At 39.6% G+C, this 21,257-nt stretch overlaps 2 protein-coding genes across 2 annotated transcripts; both read left to right on the forward strand.

Moving 5' to 3' along the window:
• Positions 1-2,711: 2,711 nt before the first annotated feature.
• LOC124875274 (zinc finger protein OZF-like) lies at positions 2,712-10,143 on the forward strand. Its single transcript, XM_047377319.1, has 2 exons — positions 2,712-3,458; positions 8,355-10,143. Exons 1-2 carry the CDS (start codon positions 3,344-3,346, stop codon positions 9,683-9,685), a joined length of 1,446 nt encoding a protein of 481 aa, XP_047233275.1. The 5' UTR covers positions 2,712-3,343; the 3' UTR covers positions 9,686-10,143.
• A 3,579-nt stretch (positions 10,144-13,722) lies between these two features.
• LOC124875473 (gastrula zinc finger protein XlCGF26.1-like) lies at positions 13,723-18,912 on the forward strand. The gene is made up of 3 exons (XM_047377652.1): positions 13,723-14,059; positions 14,138-14,240; positions 16,238-18,912. Coding segments are annotated over exons 2-3 (1,554 nt in total). The 5' UTR covers positions 13,723-14,059; positions 14,138-14,239; the 3' UTR covers positions 17,791-18,912.
• Positions 18,913-21,257: the final 2,345 nt, after the last annotated feature.

The raw sequence follows: 21,257 nt of genomic DNA on the forward strand, positions 1-21,257 counted from the left end.
CACTTCCCCTCATCACTTCCGCTTTCAAACCCGTTTATGGTGCCACCGTTTTCTCCAAGTTAGATCTTCGTAATGCATACCATTTTGTCAGGATTTGCCAAGGGAATGAGTGGAAGATGGCTTTCAAGACGCCGCTGGGCCATTTTGAGTATTTGGTCATGCCTTTTGGACTATGTAATGCTCCTGCTGTGTTTCAAGCCTTAGTCAACGCCGTTCTTAGAGATTTTTTTGAACATTTTTGTTTTCGTTTACTTGCATATACTTGGATTCTGATTTACTCAAAGGACATTCAGGAGCATTGCAAACACGTTCGCCAAGTTCTTCAGCGTCTTCTGGAGAATCGCCTGTTCGTAAAAGCCGTGAAGTATGAGTTTAACCATTCTTCAATCACTTTCTTGGGCTACATCCTTGAGGGTGGACAGGTACGTTCAGATCCAGAGAAAATAAGAGCAGTACTGGAATGGCCGGTGCCAGACTCACGCAAATCTTTACAGCGTTTTTTAGGATTTGCTAACTTTTACAGACGTTTTATTAAAGACTATAGTCTCGTTGCTGCACCTCTGATTGCTCTGACTTCCTCAAAGATCTCCTTCTCCTGGTTATCCGAAGCCGAAGCAGCTTTTCAAGCTCTCAAGGAAAGGTTCTCCCATGCCCCCATCTTGATCCATCCGGATTCCTCAAGATAGTTCATCCTAGAGGTCGACACCTCTGACATAGGAGTCGGAGAAGTGCTATCGCAGAACTCAGAAGATGGGAAACTTCATCCTTGTGCTTTCTTTTCTTGCAGGTTCAGTAATACTGAAAAGAACTATGACGTGGGTGACAGAGACCTGCTGGGGATTAAATTGGCCTTTGAGGAGTGGCGTCATTGGCTTGAGGGGGCTGAGCATCCCATTCAAGTCTGGACTGACCACAAGAACTTGGCCTACCTACAGTCAGCTAAAAGACCCACGCCATTCTCATTGGTCCTTATTTTTCTCTCGTTTTAATTTATGCATTTCTTTCAGACCCGGACCTAAAAATACTAAGCTGGGTGCCCTCTCCAGACAGTTTGCCACAGATGATTCGGTGAAGGAACCTGCGCCCATCCTACCGCGCAGTTGGACGGTTGGCGCACTCAGATGGGAGATTGAGGATACTGTACTAAAGGCTCAACAACAGGAACCTGACCCTGGCAATGGACTGCCTAACTGCATCTATGTCCCATCTAAAGTACGTTCCAGAATCATCGATTGGCTACACGCAGCTACATTTTCTGCCCATCCTGGTGTTAGTAGAACTATAGCATTCGTTCAAAGAAGGTTTTGGTGGCCATCTATGCACAAAGATGTGAAGGAGTTTGTTCAGGCTTGTGCTACTTGTGCCAGAAATAAGTCCTGTAACCAGTCTCTTGCGGGTCTTCTTCAACCTCTAAGCATCTCAAGTCGACCCTGGTCTCACATAGCTTTGGATTTTGTTACTGGACTTCCCCTCTCCTCAAATATGACAACAGTTCTCACTATAGTGGAGCGCTTCTCTAAAGCATGTCATCTCATTCCCCTCAGAAAATTTTTGTCAGCCCTACAAACAGCCAAACTCCTCACAAAACATGTTTTTCATCTCCATGGAAATCCGCAGGACATCCTATCAGACTGAGGCCCACAGTTAATCAAGTTTGGAAACAGTTTTGTTTAGCTCTCGGAGCTAAGGTTTCATTGACCTCAGGTTACCACCCTCAGTCTAATGGTCAGACCAAAAAATTAAATCAGCAGCTGGAATCTACCTTACAATGTCTCACATCCACTAACCCCTCTGATTGGTGCTCATACCTACCTTGGGTTGAATATGCATTAAATTCTCACATTTCTTCTGCCACTGGACGTTCAACTTTTCAGGCCTCCTTTGGTTATCAGCCACCCCTGTTTGCTGCTGACGAAAAAGATACCGCTGCAAGAACATTTGGAATTCTACTGTCCAGAGCTCACACCATACTGCTTAGAACAAACATTTTGCTGATCGTAAACGCAGACCTGCACCTGAATACCAGCCTGGACAGAAGGTGTGGCTGTCTGCACGAGATATACCCCTTAAGTCTATGTCACAGAAGCTTTCGCCTCGTTTCATCGGTCCCTTTGAGATTGAGACTATAATTAGTCTGTCTGTTGTTCGTCTCCGTTTACCTACAAGTCTTCGTATCCATCCTACATTCCCAGATAAAGTCAGTGATCTCAAGTGACTCAACCTCTTCCCCTCTCTCCATACAGTGAGATTTTTGACCATTACGTTCCTGATTATCATCTTCCTAATAAACAACCTTTTACTCATTCTGTTCTCCAGAGTGTTCTCCGTATGTGGGTCAGATCTATTGCAAATAAAATGATGATAGATAGATAGATAGATAGATAGATAGATAGATAGATAGATAGATAGATAGATAGATAGATAGATAGATAGATAGATAGATAGATAGATAGATAAGCCAGCCATGTTTTGCTATAAAGTGCCATGGGGTGTCTTTTTTGTCAATTGGTGATATATAAGAAAACTGAATTTATTTATTGTTTTTATGAGATATTAAAGACAGTGACTGGCAATAACATAATATTATAGGCTGAGAAATGTGTTAAATAATTTAATTTCCATCCTTTTATTATGAAAATCTAAAGGCTGAAAGAGGAAATTGTTTTACGAGTCAGAACTTTACTTGTCATTCATTGGTCAGTGAGCAAAAGTTATTAAATGTAATAATGTTAGCTTGACTGGGTAGGTCCAGACAGAAGAAAAGCGTATTGTGTGTGTCGGACGACTGTCTCTGCGGGAGTCTTCCGGAGAACACTTCTTCGACGTGTTTTTTTTTTATTCGCTGTGATTATTTCCAGCCGAATATAGCAGCACAAAATGTAATTAGCCTTCATTAGCAAAGAAACTGGGCTGTTAGCAACCGTGGAGCTAAAGCGGCTAACAGTAGAGACTTAACCAGTGCTTCTGAGCTTTTAAAGTTATTGGGTTAGGTCCACAAGACGAGTCCACAGGCTTAGTTAGTGAGACTGTGCGGGGAGGACCACGCCGTCTGTGGACACCTCATCTGATACTTGTTCAGCTGAGGACCGAGAGACTGGAGGCAGTTAAAGTGGAACCAGAAGTTCTGACCAAGATTTCAGACTCTCCGATCTGCAGCATCACTTCAGCTCGGTTTCTTTGGTGTTATTTCACTTTATTTGGTCAGACGCGGATTTGTGCCTGATTCCAGTTTCAGGAAGCAGAAAAACAGAAGATACGATAAATGGCGGAAACCGTGATCTACTAGAACATGTGAAGGTTGCAAACAAGGATTGTGAAAAGGAGAATCCCAAGTGGAGCCAGGATGTCTGAAATTATGAAGTTTGAAGCAGAAGACCCTGGAGGGATCAGTTTGGTTCCTAACGTACCTGGAGCATCCACATCAGAACTGGAGCAGAAACAAGACAGCAAAGATCTCAGTAAGTGACACACATTTGTTTGACTGGATAGGAGAAAATTAACTCTGGCTGGAATTAATAAAATAGCTGCTGGACTGCGGAAAGGATTAAATGATAAAACATATTTAAAAATATCCCAGGAGTCACTGCATCAGAAAAGTACAGCCTGGACAGGTCACTGGTCCATCACAGGTACATCATCAGAAATGACATCTAACCACTCCAGGTCCAAAACAAAATGGAGCTTAATTCTGAAAGTTTTTTTTTGTTGCTTAAACATGACGGTGGAGTAAGACAGACCAGAGAAACACAAAAAACCAAAATAATGATAGTAGACATATAAGTTGAGCATGTAGGGGCTTTTAAATGAAGGCTACATTGTGTTGGAGGAAATGCCTTTGCTGCAGATTACCATAGTGTTGAATGATTGCTTGTAAAATAAATTAGTTTGTAAATTTTGGCACTATTCAAGTATCTGTTGTAATTTCCTGTTTCAGTTTAGAGACGTGTTGCTCCTCTGATGTGGGACTCAGTTTTTCCTGTTTGCCCTCTTCCCGGTCTCTCTTTTTTTTTTTTTTTTAGCTTTTTTGTCACACCTACATGTTTCAGATCATCAAAAAACAAAATCATATCAGATAAAGACTTTAGTAAATACAAAGTCACTAACTGTCACTAGCCACATTGTTCAGTTTCACTAACCACACCCAGGCCCGATAACTGCCAGATTTGTAGGATCAAAAGATCTCTTAAATAGGGCCTGTCTGACAACATGAAGGACAATGCATCATGTCCCAGTGTGAAAAAATATGACAAAAATCACATAGATCCCTTTACAAGGGGTTAAAAGCCATTTCTAAGAATTGTGCCTCTAATGAACCACTAGAGAGCCATTATCCACATATGGAGAAAACATGGAACAGTGGTTAACCTTCCCATTAGAGACTGGCTGACCATAATTACTTCAAGACTGCATAAATTACTCATCCAGGAGGTCACAAAGGAACCCAGAACATTTAAAACACTGCAGGCCTCAGTTAAGGTCAGGGTTCATGTTTCAACAATAAGAAAGAGAGCCTGGGCAAAAATGACAGCCATGACAGAGAGCCAAAGCAATATCCAAAGCCGACCAAAAACTACACAAAGGTCCGTCTCATTAGACAGGAAAAGGTTTTAATGATTTCTAAAATATTCTTTGGCGTGATGAGTGAAAAGTGGAACTTTTTGGATGGTGTGGTTTCATTACCTTTGCTGTAGTGACATAGTAAATATGTTCAAGATCATCACGAATGATTAATGCTAGTTGTTGTTGCCAGGTGTGGCACAACCTGGTAAGTCCAGATTGGTTTGATAGCTTTTATTCACTTAAAAGATTTAATCATCAGTTGTAAACTGCTTTTTATATTTGTTCAGGTTATCTTGTCTGATATTATAATTTGTTTGAAGATCCAAAACATGTCATTGTGACCAAAAAGCTGAAACAGAAGAAATCTGTGAGGTTGGCAGACATTTCTGCACTGTGCAGCATGTAGCCCATCAGGAAAATGTTGCTCAGAGATCATTAAGATGTGTTTTGGCAGACTCTGGACAAGCATCTGTGTTCTCTTTGCTCAGCAGTGGTTTTCACTCTGGCTCTCTTCCAAGGTTACAGTTTTTTTTTTTCTTTTTTGTTAAATCATGAGTGCTGACCTTAGGCCTGCAGTGCTTTAGATGTTTTTCTGGCATCTTTAGTGGCCTCACAGATGAGTCATCGCTGTGCTCTTGGAGCAATTATGGTAGCCCAGCCACTCCTGGGAAGGTTCACTGCCATTCCATGTTTTCTCCATTTGTGGATAATGACTGTCTGTGGTTCCCTGGAGTCCCAAAGCCTTAGAAATGGCTTTTTAACCCTTAGCAGACTGATGGGTGTAAGTGACATTGTTCCTTATGTATTTCAGGGTTTCTTTAGATCTGCATATGATGTGTTGCTTTTTGGTCTGTTTTAGCCTAGATCAGGTTGTCGAACAGGTTTTTTTGTTTTGGATTCTACAGGTCTGGCAGTAATGAGGCCTGGGTGTGGTTAGTGAAACTGAACTCAGCTTTCCAAACAATGTGGATAATCACAGTTAACCGTGATTCATTCAATGGGGGGTGGGCGGATTGGTTTGGATATCCCCTTTTCCTTTTAATATATGAAATCATGATTTGAAAACTGATTGTTTATATATACTGAAGTTATCGTTGTCTGATATTAAAATGTGTTTGATCTGAATCAGAATTCAATTCAGTTCAGTTTATTTATATAGAGCCAATTCACAACACATGTTGTCTCAAGGCACTTCACAACAGTCAGGTACATACATTCCAATTAATCCTAACCATTGAACAGTTCAGTCAGATTCAGTTATTTATTCAAATTGGATAAAAAGTTTTTCTATCTAAGGAAACCCAGCAGATTGCATCCAGTCAGTGACTTGCAGCATTCACTCCTCCTGGATGAGCATGTAGAGACAGTGGACAGTCACTGGTATTGACTTTACAGCAATCCCTCATACTGAGCATGCATGTAGCGACAGTGGAGAGGAAAACTCCCTGTTAACAGGACGAAACCTCCAGCAGAACCAGGCTCAGTGTGAGCGGCCATCTGCCACGACCGACTGGGGGTTTGAGAGAACAGAGCAGAGACACAAAGAGAACACAGAAGCACTGATCCAGGAGTACTTTCTATGGGAATGAAAAGTAAATGTTAATGGATGTAGCTCCTTTAGTCATTTCACCTAGAAAGAAAGAACAGATAAACTCTGAGCCAGAAGAAATCTTTAAATTTTTTTGACAAGTCAAAAACTCGCACCATCAAGCACATCTGCAGCACAAGATGTTTTGTTGTTTTTGCTGCCCAAAGGTTCCAGTTTGGTTCCATCAGACCAAAACACTGATTCAGATACACAATGACTAATTATGTGCAAAAACGTTTTATTTTCCAGCCTTTTTTTGCTTATTAAGTTATCTGAAGAATAGAAAATTGCAGCATAAAGGACTTTTTGTATTAATTTATGTTCAGATGAGTCTCTTAATCTTGAATCTTGATTTGCTGCAACATAAATGACAGGACACACTGTAGAGCAGTGGCTCTTACTTACACTGGGTCCACTTTACATGACAAACTAATTATTGACTTTTATATTAACTAACTAAATAAATTTAAACACTATGAATGAAATAATCTATAGTTAAAGTAAGATAATCCAGTCTAGTCTAATTGCTTTTCATTTTGCATTAGTTTGTTTTGATGCCCATCAGAAACCAATTTTATGGTTCTGTTGTTGGGGAGACCTGGCCAAGGCACCAGTCATATAAATAAAAAACAATTTAAAACACCTAAAACATGAACGTAATGCACAATGAATAACACAACAGATCAGCAGCTATTCTACCACCTCATTAGATAACCAGTGACAGGATCAACACACAGATAGTTGAACCCAAATAGGACAATGTTTTCTATTAAAATATCCAGAATATTCTAAAAATCCTGAAAATGAAATGTGAGTCTGGAAAGGATTTTGATTTTGAAAAGGAAAGCTTGTAGAAACCTCATATATGAAATAAAACGTTATCAGATTTTAAAGTGACAGCAGAACAGAAGATTACTATCTTGCTAAAAATCTAGCAAAACATTAAAAGTAGTTTATTAGCAATGTTTGAACACGTGTAATATCTTGTTCATCTAATATCGCACTTGCTTAGTTTCCCCACTTAAATTTAAGTCAAGTATTTAGCACTCCAAATTATCAACAAATTGTTGCGTTTAAATTTCAGAGAGATACGCTGATATTCGTTTGATAGACCTTTTGTCTGCTAATGGTACTCTGAACACTCATTTTCAGTTCTTTTCAGAACTTCCTAATAGCCTATTTTTTTATTTTAGCAACTAGTTTCAATTTAATCATTCAATTTCAGTAGAAGTGTCAATATTATGATTCTGATAATCAGTATTGGTTTCTGCAGGAATGGCGTCCTGGGCAAGCCCCTCCTACTGCCTTCCCATAACCATTTAAATGCAGGAAATCCTCTGAATTCTGGGCCTTGATAAAAATGCAGGAGAGTCCCACTCCCAGTATATCAAGTAGTCTCCGTGTTCTCAGCAGTAAGCAGAAGCACCAACCCCTCATTGACTGCACATGCATAAAAGCAACAGAAAACATAGACTGGATGAGTTTGATGCAGTTACAGTCAATGCATTAGAATGTACATTCCAATGAGGCTCACTGCTCAGATTAAAAGTACCTTTTAAAAATAACCTTTTAAGCAGGTATTAAATGTTCTTCTCATTATTCCCACTTACAATTATCATAATTAACTGAAATAAAGGCTTTAAAGCATCAGTCTGCATGGAATTAATCTATATAATGTGTTTCACTTAGTAAATTGAATTACTAGAATATAATTTTCTAATTAATCAAATATGACGGTATTTTTTTTGTCTAGTTCTTGTCTGCCCCTCATTTTTAATGACTCCCCAGGCCGCTGCCCATTCGGGCCATACCTACAACAGCCACCACTGATAAATATGTGCAAAACATATCATTTAAGTCTCCTCTTTATAATAGAATAGAATATACTTTATTGATCCCAAGGTGAAATTGCTTATTCTTTGACGTTAGTATGCAAAAAGGTGACTTCGTGATTAAGGGGAATAATTTACTCCTTTTGATTGGTTATTGACTAATTAGAGATGAATAAAAATAAGAATTTTTGTTTTGATATAATTGATATATCATTATTATTATTATTTTATTCTACTTGTTTGATGTCTATTTAGATCAGGCACAGAAACCGCTGATAAAATGAGCTTTTTGTATAAATAGATCACGATATTTCTTTCTTTTAGTTTCATTGTTTGCAAGCAGTTAATGTCAGTGTGTGTTTCTTTGTTCCCAGTCCAGATGGTGGTGATAAAAGAAGAGTATGTCCATGACTGGAGCTCCAGTTCTGACCAGCAGGACCCAGAGCTCCTTGACATAAAGGAGGAAGAGGAGGAACTGTGGATCAGCCAGGAAGAAGAGCAGCTTGTTGTGAAGCTTGAAGATGAAAAGAAATCTCAGTTGTTTGAACTTCATCAAGTCAAAACTCAAGACGACAGAGAAAGAGAAGCTCCAACCAGCAGCTCTGCTGAGCTGATGGAGACAGAACCTGATGGAGACGACTTTGGAGGACCGGACGCAGACTGGAACCCAGATCCATTTTGTTCTTTTCAACCAAGTGACATAACAGTTAAGAAAGGAGGTAAAACATCTAAACTGTGTTCTGGCCTTATGGCGCAGGTTGAAGTCCATGCAGGAGAGAAGCCATTTGGTTGTGTTTTCTGTGGCAAAAGATTCAAACATAAAACATCGGTTAAATTACACATGATGACTCACACTGGAATAAGAGAACATAGCTGTGATCTTTGTGGTAAAGGATTTAAAGAAAAACGTTTTCTTCAGACGCATATGAGACTCCACACTGGGGAGAGACCGTTTGCCTGTAATGTTTGTGATCGCAGGTTTCATGCAAAGAAATTTCTTAAAACTCACCTGGTAGTCCATTCAGAAGAAAAACCATTTTCCTGTGATGTCTGTGGTACCAGATTTAAGATAAAGGAATGTCTTAAAAAGCACATGAGGATCCACACAACAGACAGACCATTTGTTTGTGATATTTGTAATAAACGGTTTTCACTACAAGAGACACTAAAGAGTCACATGCGTGTTCACACAGGAGAGAAACCATTTATTTGTAGCGTTTGCAGCAAAGGCTTTTCACGAAAAGAAAGCCTAAAGGGTCACATGCGTGTTCACACGGGAGAGAAACCGTTTATTTGTAGCGTTTGTAATAAAGGATTTTCACGACAAGTCTATCTGAGAAAGCACATGATGGTTCACACCGCACCATTTAGTTGTAGTGATTGCAGTAAACTTTTTGTAGATGAAATCCAGTTGAAGCGACATGTGAGACTCCACACAGAGGAGAGACCGTTTGGTTGCGACGTCTGTAAAAGCAGGTTTAATCAAAAGCGTCATCTGGAGAATCACATGAAAGGTCATTCAGGAGAGAAACCGTTTGTTTGTGGTGTTTGTAGCAAAGCGTTCTCACAACAAGTCTCTCTGAATAGACACATGCGTGTTCACACGAAAGAGAAACCGTTTGTGTGTAATGTTTGCACTAAAGGATTTTCACAACAAGGGAATCTGAAGAGACACATGAGTGTTCATGTGGGCTGCGACTCATGACTGTTTTTCTATGGTTGATTAAGCTGTGAATATTTCCCTAGTAATTGCTGTGGGCACACCTTCTCTTAGTACATATTTAGTGTCTGTAAATCATTCTATAAATTTCCACAGTAAGTTAAAATCGCTCAGGAAACATGAACTCAAAAAATATATTTTTTCTTCTGTATTCATATTCTGTATTTCCAGATCCAGAATACATAGGATTAATTAAACCTGAATTTAATTTTGCTTCATCGGTTACATTTTAAAAGGCTCTGATAGTGACTGCTCACTCTTCTGAATTATTCTTTTAAATCGGGTGTGTTGGAGCGGGAAGACATCTAAAACATGCAGAGAAGATTTTCCCAAACATTCGATCTGAAACTCGGGGATTATTTTCATCTATTTTGTGGTGAATTGGTACTTTATAAACGAACTGAACTGAATTAAATTGAATAAAACTCTCCAGCTACCTTTAACCTTTAAACATGAATTTATTATGTATCGATGGAGGCTCTGCCCCCACTAGATACCTTTCCATACCAGTGGGAATAATAAATGGGAAATAAAGCTGCAAGCAGCCTTGAAGGCCCTCGCACCTCAGCGCAACTTGGCCTGTGCAGCGACCGCGGGAGCCTGGCATTGCCAGCTGTGCATGACCGACGAGGCTGCCATTAAGTTCCACACATATCCACTAGGAGAGACAGTGAGCGACATGTCATATGATCTTTGGTCATGCAGAGTTTTCATCTGGCGAGAAGCATTTAAAATTTGGGGGAAATCCAACCTTCCAGATGGAAGCTGCATTGAGTTTTTTATTGGTGGGTGGAGCTGAAATGATGTAATGAACTGACTGTGGCAACATGTTCAGCATTGATCCATGATGATGTATACTACATTTCAAGTGGATCCGGTGATGTATGAGGGAGATGGAGCACTGGATATGTCCTAGGGGGCGCTGTTGATCCAAATTTCAATGTAATCCAATAGAGCTGTTTGGGGGGTGACACAGATCAACCATATTCAGTTTGGAGTGAATCGGATCTTCCGATATGGAAGCTACACTCATTTGTTTATTAGTGGGCGGAGCTAAAGTGATGTCATCTATTGACTGTGACAAAATGTCCATCATTAACTCATGATCATGTATACTACATTTCAAGTGGATCCGAGGATGAAGTGACCTAGAGGGCGCTGTTGATCCAAATTCCAATGTAATCCAATAGAGGTCCTTGGGGGCTGACAAAGATCAACCATATTTATTTTGGAGTGAATCAGACCATGCATGTGTAATTTAGAAGCAAATGTATGGCCATGGCCTGGCATCAAAATTCGCCACGCCGCCACAGCCACACCCTCCAGCAATGTCAGTCAATACTGGCGACTTTCTAAGACCATCATGTTATCTGCTACTTGGGATAGTTTCACATTGATTAGGTGAAGAACATCAAAAATTGACTCTCTAAAGGAAAACACGACACTTCCTGTTCTCAGGGGGCGGGGCTTCAATGATGTCAGCATCTGATCAGTGAATATGGTTCAGGGCCAGACGCAGATCAATCTCAGAAGGTTTCAGGTCTCTGTGACCTTCCTTGAAGGAGCTATATCAATTGCATGTTTTATGGCGAGAAGCCAGATTTTAGGATTAGCCACGCCCACACGCTTTCATGTATCAAAAAGCTTTTGATAACTTTTGATCCCCAATCCCTTAAGAGTATACTGAGTGATTTTCAAGTCTCTAAGTCAAAAGCTGTAGGAGGAGTTCACTCAGATATGCGGGCTAGAAATGCCCAAAACAGGGACAAAATGGCAACTTCAATCCAAAATGGCTGACTTTCTGTTGGATTTGGACCAATGCTCCAAGAGACATTTTTGTAAGTCCTGAGAAGTTACATGTGTGTACCAAATTTCAGATTCCTCGATCAAAGCATGGCTTGGGGCTGATTGTTTTATTTTCCAGGGGGCGCTGTGGACGAATTAGGCCACGCCCACCAAATATGTCATCAGATGTCTGTTGGGGACTGGACTAGGATCAATCACATTGAATTTGGTACAGATCAGATGATGTATGTGGAAATTAAAGCCAAACGTATGACCAAGGTGTGACGTCCAACTTTGCCGCGCCACCACGGCCACGCCCTTTTATGAAAAGTTACTGTGCTTCAAACGAAGCTAGACCCACTAGTTATCTGTCTTCTGACACACTTTCAAGTTGATTGGGTCAAGAGGGTCAGAGAGGTACCTTTCCAAGTTAAAAAAGTGACTTCCTGTTCTGAGGGGGCGTGGCTTTGATGATGTCAGCATATGACCCTATAGGATTGTCGGGAACCAGAAGGTCCTCCTTCATGCCAACTTTGGTTTGATTTGGCATTTCTTTGGGAAAGTTATTGCATTTTTTCACTTTGAGCGCGAATGCCAAGTTCGTGTCCCGGCCACGCCCCCTAAACATGCCCAAAAACTCACGACTTTGATAACTTTTAATCCCCCATGCCTTAACTGCATGTTGACCAAATATGAAGCCGATAGCTCAAAATCCCTAGGAGGAGTTCGTTAAAGTTTGAGGTGAGTAAAAGTGAAAAACTGCCAAAAATCGGCCTTTGACCCAAAATGGCCGACTTCCTGTGCGTTTTAGTTCATACCCTCAAGAGACTTTTTTTTTCTTGGTTTGAGGAGCTCTACCTGTGTGCCAAATTTGACAGATCTCTACAACTTATGGTTCGGCCTTTCTCACGTTTGGGGGCATGGCTAAGAGGGTTGGCCACGCCCACTAGCGATGACATTAAGGATGAAGAATTTCACGCGGGGGACAATTTTGGGTAAAATTTGGTGAGTTTTGGTGCATGGCAAAGTCCCCATATTGCCCCGCAAAGACGCAACGGAATAATAATACTAAGAATTCCTACAATTACAATAGACCCTTACAGTTTTCCTGCTCGGGCCTAATAAGCCTTTATGTGTTACTAACCCAAGCTTTGTGGCAGGGATGGAGGAACCTCTAAACAGCTGTAAATACTAAATAAATGGAGCCTATTCAGAAGTTCTGCCTCTGTAATATTTTGTATATTTGTAATATTTTTTCAATTTTTTGTCCAGATTCTGAGAAAAGATCAGTTTGGTGAAAGTAATGGATGTAAATATACAGTTTAAAGCAAGTGTTCCTTGTATAAAAATTAAAGTGACTTGTTGAGTGAATTTTAGCCTGTTGAATATAACCTTACAGAACCATCCTCTAAATTAAAATGCTTTGTTTCCTAAATAAGCATAAAATGTCTTGATTATAAGTTTAAAGTGTGTCTGAGTTATCTTGTCACCTCTGATTATTTAAGTCATTTGTGTAACTTCTCTCTGTAGGTTTGCTAATGTATAAATCTTCTTCACATTGGGTTAACTCAACACCAAATAGATCGGCCTCTGAGGTTTTGATTTATATTTTTCATTCATTCGTTTTTTAGTTACTTGGTATGGTGCTGCAGGTTAAGTCGTTAAAGTCCTATAATTAATGTTTGTCTGTGAAAGGTTAGGTTGGTTCTCTTGTTATTATGATTTGTGGAGAAATGTTAAACACCCGTTGCAACACCGTCCTCTGCTGAAGATTTAAAAACTTCTTTTTGTGTTTGGTTTTACTTTTTTGTGTGATCTGCACAAAAATATGTGTTTTATTACAAGCAATGAAAATCTGTTAAAATTTATGTAATAAATATGTATGAAAGCCGTGGTTGGACTGAATTATATTCTATTTCAAGTTATATTTATAAAGCACTTTTATATAACTTTACTCAAAGTGCTGTACAAAACTAAGATAAATGAGAGACATAAAGCTAAGAGATAAAACATTACAGTTGATCAGATGGAGCTATATGTTAAGTAAATTATAAATTACTGATAAAATGAACATGTTTGAAACAATAAAAAATGTGAATGTAATACATTTGGTTTGAAAGATCTTTTTAAGTAGATTTCTGCACACATTTTATTCTGAAAAACTATTGTTTGTTAGAGGAAGTTTCGTCTCCAGCTGGAACTTCACTTGTCATTCATTGGTTAGTGGGCAGAAAGTAAATGGATGCTACGTTTGCAGATTATTTCCCGACAGAAAGAAAACATCTTGAGGATTATATGAAATAAATGTATGCATGATGCAGGACACTAATGACTGGAGAGTCTTGATGAGGAAATCATGTCTCTATTAAACCACTGTGATTATTTCTAGCCTATGTTTGCTGCACAGAAGGTAATTCGCCTTCGTTAGCAAAGAGTTTTGCCACCGTGGAGCTAAAGCAGCTAATAGTAAAGAGTTAATCCGTGTTTCCGAGCATTAAAAACTCGCAGTGTTGTTCAGCTAAGGACGGCAGGCTGGGGACGGGTTACAAAGTGGAACCATTACTTCTGACCAAGGTTTCGGAATTTCTGCTCTGCGGCATCACTTACTGATACACTTTATTGGATCCAATGCTGATCTGTTACTGGTTCCAGTTTCAGGCAGCATAAAAACAGGATACAGGTGATGTGGCTGAAACCTCGACCTACTTGAAGATGTGAAGGTTTCAAACAAGGATTGTGAAAAAGAAAATCCTAAGTGAGTAAATGCTGCTGCAGCTGTACAAACAGTGTTTATTGATGGTAGATCATAGCATCGCAGCACAATTGTTCACGCCCAGTGTTAACCCACCATTTTCTGTTTTAGTTCTATGTCCGTGATTTAAGGTCATGGTGCATTTAAGCCGATTCGTTTACTAGAATATCTACAAATTAATAATGCCAGAATGACGGTGCCTATATATTTTTTTTTTATCATCAAATGTAACCAAGATCGTATTCGACTCTATATAAATCTGTCTATCAATCCATGCATCAGTATTAATATGCATACATCTATTTATCTGAGCATCAAGCTGTTTGCCAGTCTGACCATCATCCATGTATTCATGCATTTTAAACCTGTCAATAATATACAGTGAGCTTTTTTATTCATATAAAATGGTCTTTTGATGATTGAACAATTCATTAAATGATTTTAAATGATTCGGACATAGTGTAGATTGGTAGATTTAATTGAATGCACAGTGACTTCAATGCCTGTAGGAGGAGCATAATGGTGTCAATTAAATTCTGTTATTTGATTACAAATAATTTGGGGGAAAAAACTTGGGATTTTTATCAATTTAATATGTAATTATTGTGTTAAGTAAAAATGTTGAATGTAGTTCTGCCACTTATATATAAATAGCTGGTATTTATATAACATTTGTTTTTTTAGGTAACAGCTTTGAATTTCTAGAAGTACCTACAGCTGTGTCCTGAAGAACATTTTATTTCATTTCTGATTAAGATGATCCTTCTTAATGACAAAAAAACTTGTTAAAGTTTACCTTTATTTAAAAATATTATAAATTTCTGATCACAGTCACAAAGCTTACTATCCTTAAACTATCATTAAACGCTTAATTACCATTTAAATTTAATGCAATGTAACTAAATAACTAAATCTGTTAGTTTTCTAACATCTTAAATTTGGTTGTTCTCAGTTTAGCTAAGAGGATAAGTCTAAGCCATAAATCAGCTGGTTACATCTGCTGCCATCTAGTGGATAAAGAGAGTTTCTACAGGATGCTTATATTTTTGTTTTAACGTCCAACCAAATCAGGACAAGTAACTATTCTGAACTCTTTTCTCATTTTTTATGTGAATCTTATGTATGAATTAACTCACTGTTTCATGATATGATAAGCTGAATACAATAATTTCAGTTGGTTAGCTGATTAAGTTCATTTATTTAGAGCAAATTCACAAAATAAGTAGCTTCAGAGCACAACACAGGCTTGCAAACATGTTAAGGTAGTTTAAGAATTCTAAAAACTACATGATGCTACATAAATACATGTATGTATTAGACTAAATTTAAGCACAGAGTGGGGAATGTGGTCAAACAAAATAATTTAGCTGGAAACAAGTATAGATTATACAAATAAGAAGCTAAAACGAGTATGGCGAAAGAATGTGTTTATCTTTTTCGGTGATCAGTTAAGTGCCAGCAGGTCCAGTTAAATTAGTTCTCCTAATGGAGCATACAGTTGTGATAATGCATGACAGGGGTTGACATTTGTGTTGATATTGTTTTTCTCCAAACATGGCGTGCTTCATTATAGCCAAACATCTCTACATTGGTCTCATGTGTCCAAAGGACATTCTTCCAGATGTCTTCTGCTTCATTCAGTTGCAGCTTTGCATAGCCAAGCCATACTAGGCTTGACTAAACAATCTACACATGTTCAGTCTTTAGGCAATCCTTCCCAGACCTTCCAATTTCTAACCTACAAAACAGCACTATTCTTGAATAAATCGGCTGTTTAAGTTTCTTTCTACAATGTGAATTAATTTGGGTTATTATGACGACATTAACCCCATCAACTGCGAATATATTGCATTTATCAGTTTGGTTTTTAAAAGCATTATTATGCCATCCTGCAAAGTTGAAGGATGTTTTTTATTCCATAATTATTGATAGATTTCTGGTAAAGGAACACTTGTGATGAAAAGTTTAGCAGTAATTCTAAATTGTTGTGTGTTTTTCAGTGTTCCCTGTCCACCAGAACTCCAGGTTGCATCAACAGAGCCTAGAACCTCTCCAGATAAAGGAGGAAGAGGAGGAACTGTGGATCACTCATACAGGAGAGCAGTCTGCTGTGAAGGGGGAAGATGATGAGAAACCTCAGTTATCAGAGCTTCTTTACGTCAAAACTGAAGACAACAGAGAGACAGAGGCTTCAACCAGCAGCTCAGCTGAACAGATGCAAACAGAACCTGATGGAGATGATTGTGGAGGACCAGAACTATGTTCGAAATATTGCCTTCAGCTAAGTACTGATGAAATTTCTTCAGATTCTTCTGCGACTGAAGTCAGTGATGAGGATGATTGGCAAGGTCCTTTGTCAGGTTCTGAACCAGAAACTAAAAAGAGTCTCAAAAATTGGGAGAACACAGAACCTCAGTCAGAGTCTGCTAAGCAATTTGTATCCAAGCTGTTTCTTCAGACAGGACCAAGCTCTTCCATGTGTTTGGTTAAAAGCAAATGTCTTGTAGTCAAAGAACCTTTGGATTCCCATTCAACTGGTTACAAACGGTTTGGTTGTGATATCTGTGGAAAACATTTTTCCCAAAGGGGAAATCTGGAGAAACACATGATGGTTCACAAACAAGAAAAATCCTTCACCTGTGAGGAATGCGGTAAAAACTTCAAACGACATTTACAGCTTACAGTTCACCTTAGGATTCACAGAGGTGAGAAACCTTTTGGTTGTGATTTTTGTGGTAAAGGCTTTATGGTAAACAGTGCTCTGCAAGCACACAAGAGACTCCACTTAGGAGAGAAACCGTTTGGTTGTGATGTTTGTGGTAAAACATTTCATTTAAGGAGGATTCTGAAAATGCACATGAAGGTGCACGCAGTAGAAAAACCATTTCATTGTACTATGTGTGAAAAACAATTCAAATGTCCGTATATTCTTAAAAAACACATGAGCCTCCACTCTGGACTGAAGCCGTTTGTTTGTGGTATTTGCAGTAAAGCATTTTCACAAGAAGAAACTCTAAAAACGCACATGGTTGTTCACACTACAGAGAAACCATTTGAGTGTGATATCTGTGGTAAAAGCTTCAAATATATGTCCTACGCTCGAAAACACAAACTGTTTCACAGTGGTGAGAGCGGACATAGCTGTGACATTTGTGGTAAAACATTTATATTAAAGCCTGCGCTCACAGCACACAGGAGGAGTCACACAGGGGAGAAACCGTTTTCCTGTGATGATTGTGGAAGAAAGTTTCATGTCAAGGCAAACCTTAAGCAGCACTTGAGGGTCCACTCAGGTGAGAGACCATTTGCCTGTGATGTTTGTGGTAAAAGATTTAGTAGAAAGACGCATCTTAAAGTCCACACAAGGATACACTCTGGAGAAAAACCATTTTTCTGCAATATGTGTGAACAAAGGTTTCGTTTTCAACACAATCTCAAAACCCACATGAGAGTGCACACAGGAGAGAGGCCTTATGTTTGTGATTTTTGTAGTAAAGGATTTTCGCGACAAGAGCATCTGAACAAACACATTGCTGTTCACGCAGCAGAGTAACCTTTCAGCTTTAGGTACTGTGGTCAAAGCTTGATGGTGGTTCTTTAAATTGGTGGTTTAAAATGTTGAAAGTGCTGCCAAAAAACTTCAGTGATTCAGGAAAGATGAAGCATAACTGATGAGCACATTAATGGGTTTTCTGCAGAGGGTCATCTTTAACCAAACTTAGGACACCTTGATGTATAACCAATCTACTCTCATCCTATGCTTTTAGTAAATGTTTCTGGCACTCTGCACTGTATGTCTGCCTGACATAGAGAGCTGGACAGCTAATAATTATTGCCATACCTGGACTTTTTCTGAGCAGGCCTAAGTGACTGCTTTTACAGAAGCAAATCCATTTATCTTCCCACACGCCAAGAACATTTCCTTATCTAAACTGGGCTTCTGTGTTATTTGGGAATTAACATATTCCCTTCCACATCTGTTAAAAGATTTAGAGTCTCTCAAGTAGCTTGAAATCAGCTGTTCAACTGTATGGAAATTAAATACAAGTGGGCAGCATTCAAAACAACTAACATGCCCATGTCTGAACAGGTTCACCTTAGGAGCAAGATGCTATAGGTACTCTCTAAAAACCCTAAGACATCATCATAGGACCTATGGCAGGCTACTGTTGACATAAACGTGATTTTCCATTCATGAAAAGAGCCTCATACCAACTGTTAAGCATGGACTTAAAAGTGACATGGCTGAGAATTACCTGGAAAGTCCTGGATTGAGTCAAAACCCAGATGTTGATTTCACTAAGATGCTGTGGGATTCCTTGAAACAGGCAGTGTATGCAAGAAACCCCTTAAACAGCTCAGCTAAGTGAGGAGTAGGGAAAGGGTTTTCTCAGACCGAGGTCAGAGACTTTTAGATGGCTACAAGATGCAGCTCACTGAAGGTATTTCAACCAAAGGGAGCAGGACTTTCTATTAGGGAGTTGGGGATCCTAACCTTAGATAACTAAAAAGATAACTAAAAAAGTATTAATGAATATTTAATAGGATGTGTCAATATTTTCATGACTACATACAGGTCCTTCTCAAAATATTAGCATATTGTGATAAAGCTAATTATTTTCCATAATGTAATGATGAAAATTGAACATTCATATATTTTAGATTCATTGCACACTAACTGAAATATTTCAGGTCTTTTATTGTCTTAATACGGATGATTTTGGCATACAGCTCATGAAAACCCAAAATTCCTATCTCACAAAATTAGCATATTTCATCCGACCAATAAAAGAAAATTGTTTTTAATACAAAAAACGTCAACCTTCAAATAATCATGTACAGTTATGCTCTCAATACTTGGTCGGGAATCCTTTGGCAGAAATGACTGCTTCAATGCGGCGTGGCATGGAGGCAATCAGCCTGTGGCACTGCTGAGGTCTTATGGAGGCCCAGGATGCTTCGATAGCGGCCTTTAGCTCATCCAGAGTGTTGGGTCTTGAGTCTCTCAACGTTCTCTTCACAATATCCCACAGATTCTCTATGGGGTTCAGGTCAGGAGAGTTGGCAGGCCAATTAAGCACAGTGATACCATGGTCAGTAAACCATTTACCAGTGGTTTTGGCACTGTGAGCAGGTGCCAGGTTGTGCTGAAAAATGAAATCTTCATCTCCATAAAGCTTTTCAGCAGATGGAAGCATGAAGTGCTCCAAAATCTCCTGATAACTAGCTGCATTGACCCTGCCCTTGATAAAACACAGTGGACCAACACCAGCAGCTGACACGGCACCCCAGACCATCACTGACTGTGGGTACTTGACACTGGACTTCTGGCATTTTGGCATTTCCTTCTCCCCAGTCTTCCTCCAGACTCTGGCACCTTGATTTCCGAATGACATGCAGAATTTGCTTTCATCCGAAAAAAGTACTTTGGACCACTGAGCAACAGTCCAGTGCTGCTTCTCTGTAGCCCAGGTCAGGCGCTTCTGCCGCTGTTTCTGGTTCAAAAGTGGCTTGACCTGGGGAATGCGGCACCTGTAGCCCATTTCCTGCACATGCCTGTGCACGGTGGCTCTGGATGTTTCTACTCCAGACTCAGTCCACTGCTTCCGCAGGTCCCCCAAGGTCTGGAATCGGCCCTTCTCCACAATCTTCCTCAGGGTCCGGTCACCTCTTCTCGTTGTGCAGCGTTTTCTGCCACACTTTTTCCTTCCCACAGACTTCCCACCGAGGTGCCTTGATACAGCACTCTGGGAACAGCCTATTCGTTCAGAAATTTCTTTCTGTGTCTTACCCTCTTGCTTGAGGGTGTCAATAGTGGCCTTCTGGACAGCAGTCAGGTCGGCAGTCTTACCCATGATTGGGGTTTTGAGTGATGAACCAGGCTGGGAGTTTTAAAGGCCTCAGGAATCTTTTGCAGGTGTTTAGAGTTAACTCGTTGATTCAGATGATTAGGTTCATAGCTCGTTTAGAGACCCTTTTAATGATATGCTAATTTTGTGAGATAGGAATTTTGGGTTTTCATGAGCTGTATGCCAAAATCATCCGTATTAAGACAATAAAAGACCTGAAATATTTCAGTTAGTGTGCAATGAATCTAAAATATATGAATGTTAAATTTTCATCATGACATTATGGAAAATAATGAACTTTATCACAATATGCTAATATTTTGAGAAGGACCTGTATATCTGATTATGTTGTTTCAGTCTAATTTTTCTGTGTGTGGTAATTGAATGCTAAATGGACTGAACTTGTATAGCGCCTTTGTAGTCACACCGACCATTCAAAGCAAGACACCAGAGCCACATTCACGCAAGCCCACTCACAAACACACACACATTCATACACCAATACTCAGAAAATGACTGGTGAACTGATTAGGCTTGTTACTGTGTTGTTTCAGCTGTACATATTAAGCCAAGCTTTTGATTCAGCTTCATAGTAAGGCCTGCTGGTCCTCAGGGCACACAGACTTGCAAGTCATAGTTTTTCTTTCCTTCTTTAACACTTCATCTTTAAAACTAAGTCTTCTTCAGTGCATAAAATCAGGTGTGTTGGAGCAGGAACAGATGTCCCAATGATCTGTGTTGGTGGAGGTTCTGATTCTCTAGGAACCACAGAGCTTACAGGAAATGAGTCCTTAAAATGTATTCTGTATCAGGAATTTAGAAAACAAGTCCGAGGCCATGGTTCTCGACCAGAAAAGGGTGGCTTGTCCTCTTCAGGTTGGAGGGGAGTTCCTGCCTCAAGTGGAGGTGTTTAAGTATCTCGGGGTCTTGTTCACGAGTGAGGGAAGAAGGAAGCGGGAGATCAACAGACGGATCGGTGCGGCTGCTGCAGTAATGGGGGCACCGTGCCGGTCCGTTGTGGTGAAGAGAAAGCTGAGCCAAAAAGCGAAGCTCTCGATTTACCGGTCAGTCTACCTTCCTACCCTCACCTATGGCCATGAACTTTGGGTCATGACCGAAAGAACGAAATCCCGGATACAAGCGGCTGAAATGAGCTTCCTCCGTAGGGTGG

Source organism: Girardinichthys multiradiatus, chromosome 10 (genome assembly GCF_021462225.1).
Source record: "Girardinichthys multiradiatus isolate DD_20200921_A chromosome 10, DD_fGirMul_XY1, whole genome shotgun sequence".
NCBI lineage: Eukaryota > Metazoa > Chordata > Actinopteri > Cyprinodontiformes > Goodeidae > Girardinichthys > Girardinichthys multiradiatus.

What these genes read in the sequence shown, in the direction of transcription:
- LOC124875274 (XM_047377319.1), top strand. Translation starts at nt 3,344, where the DNA reads ATGTCTGAAATTATGAAGTTTGAAGCAGAAGACCCTGGAGGGATCAGT. An exon ending in ACAAGACAGCAAAGATCTCA is followed by an intron (nt 3,459 to 8,354) that starts GTAAGTGACACA and finishes CTTTGTTCCCAG; the next exon opens with TCCAGATGGTGGTGATAAAA.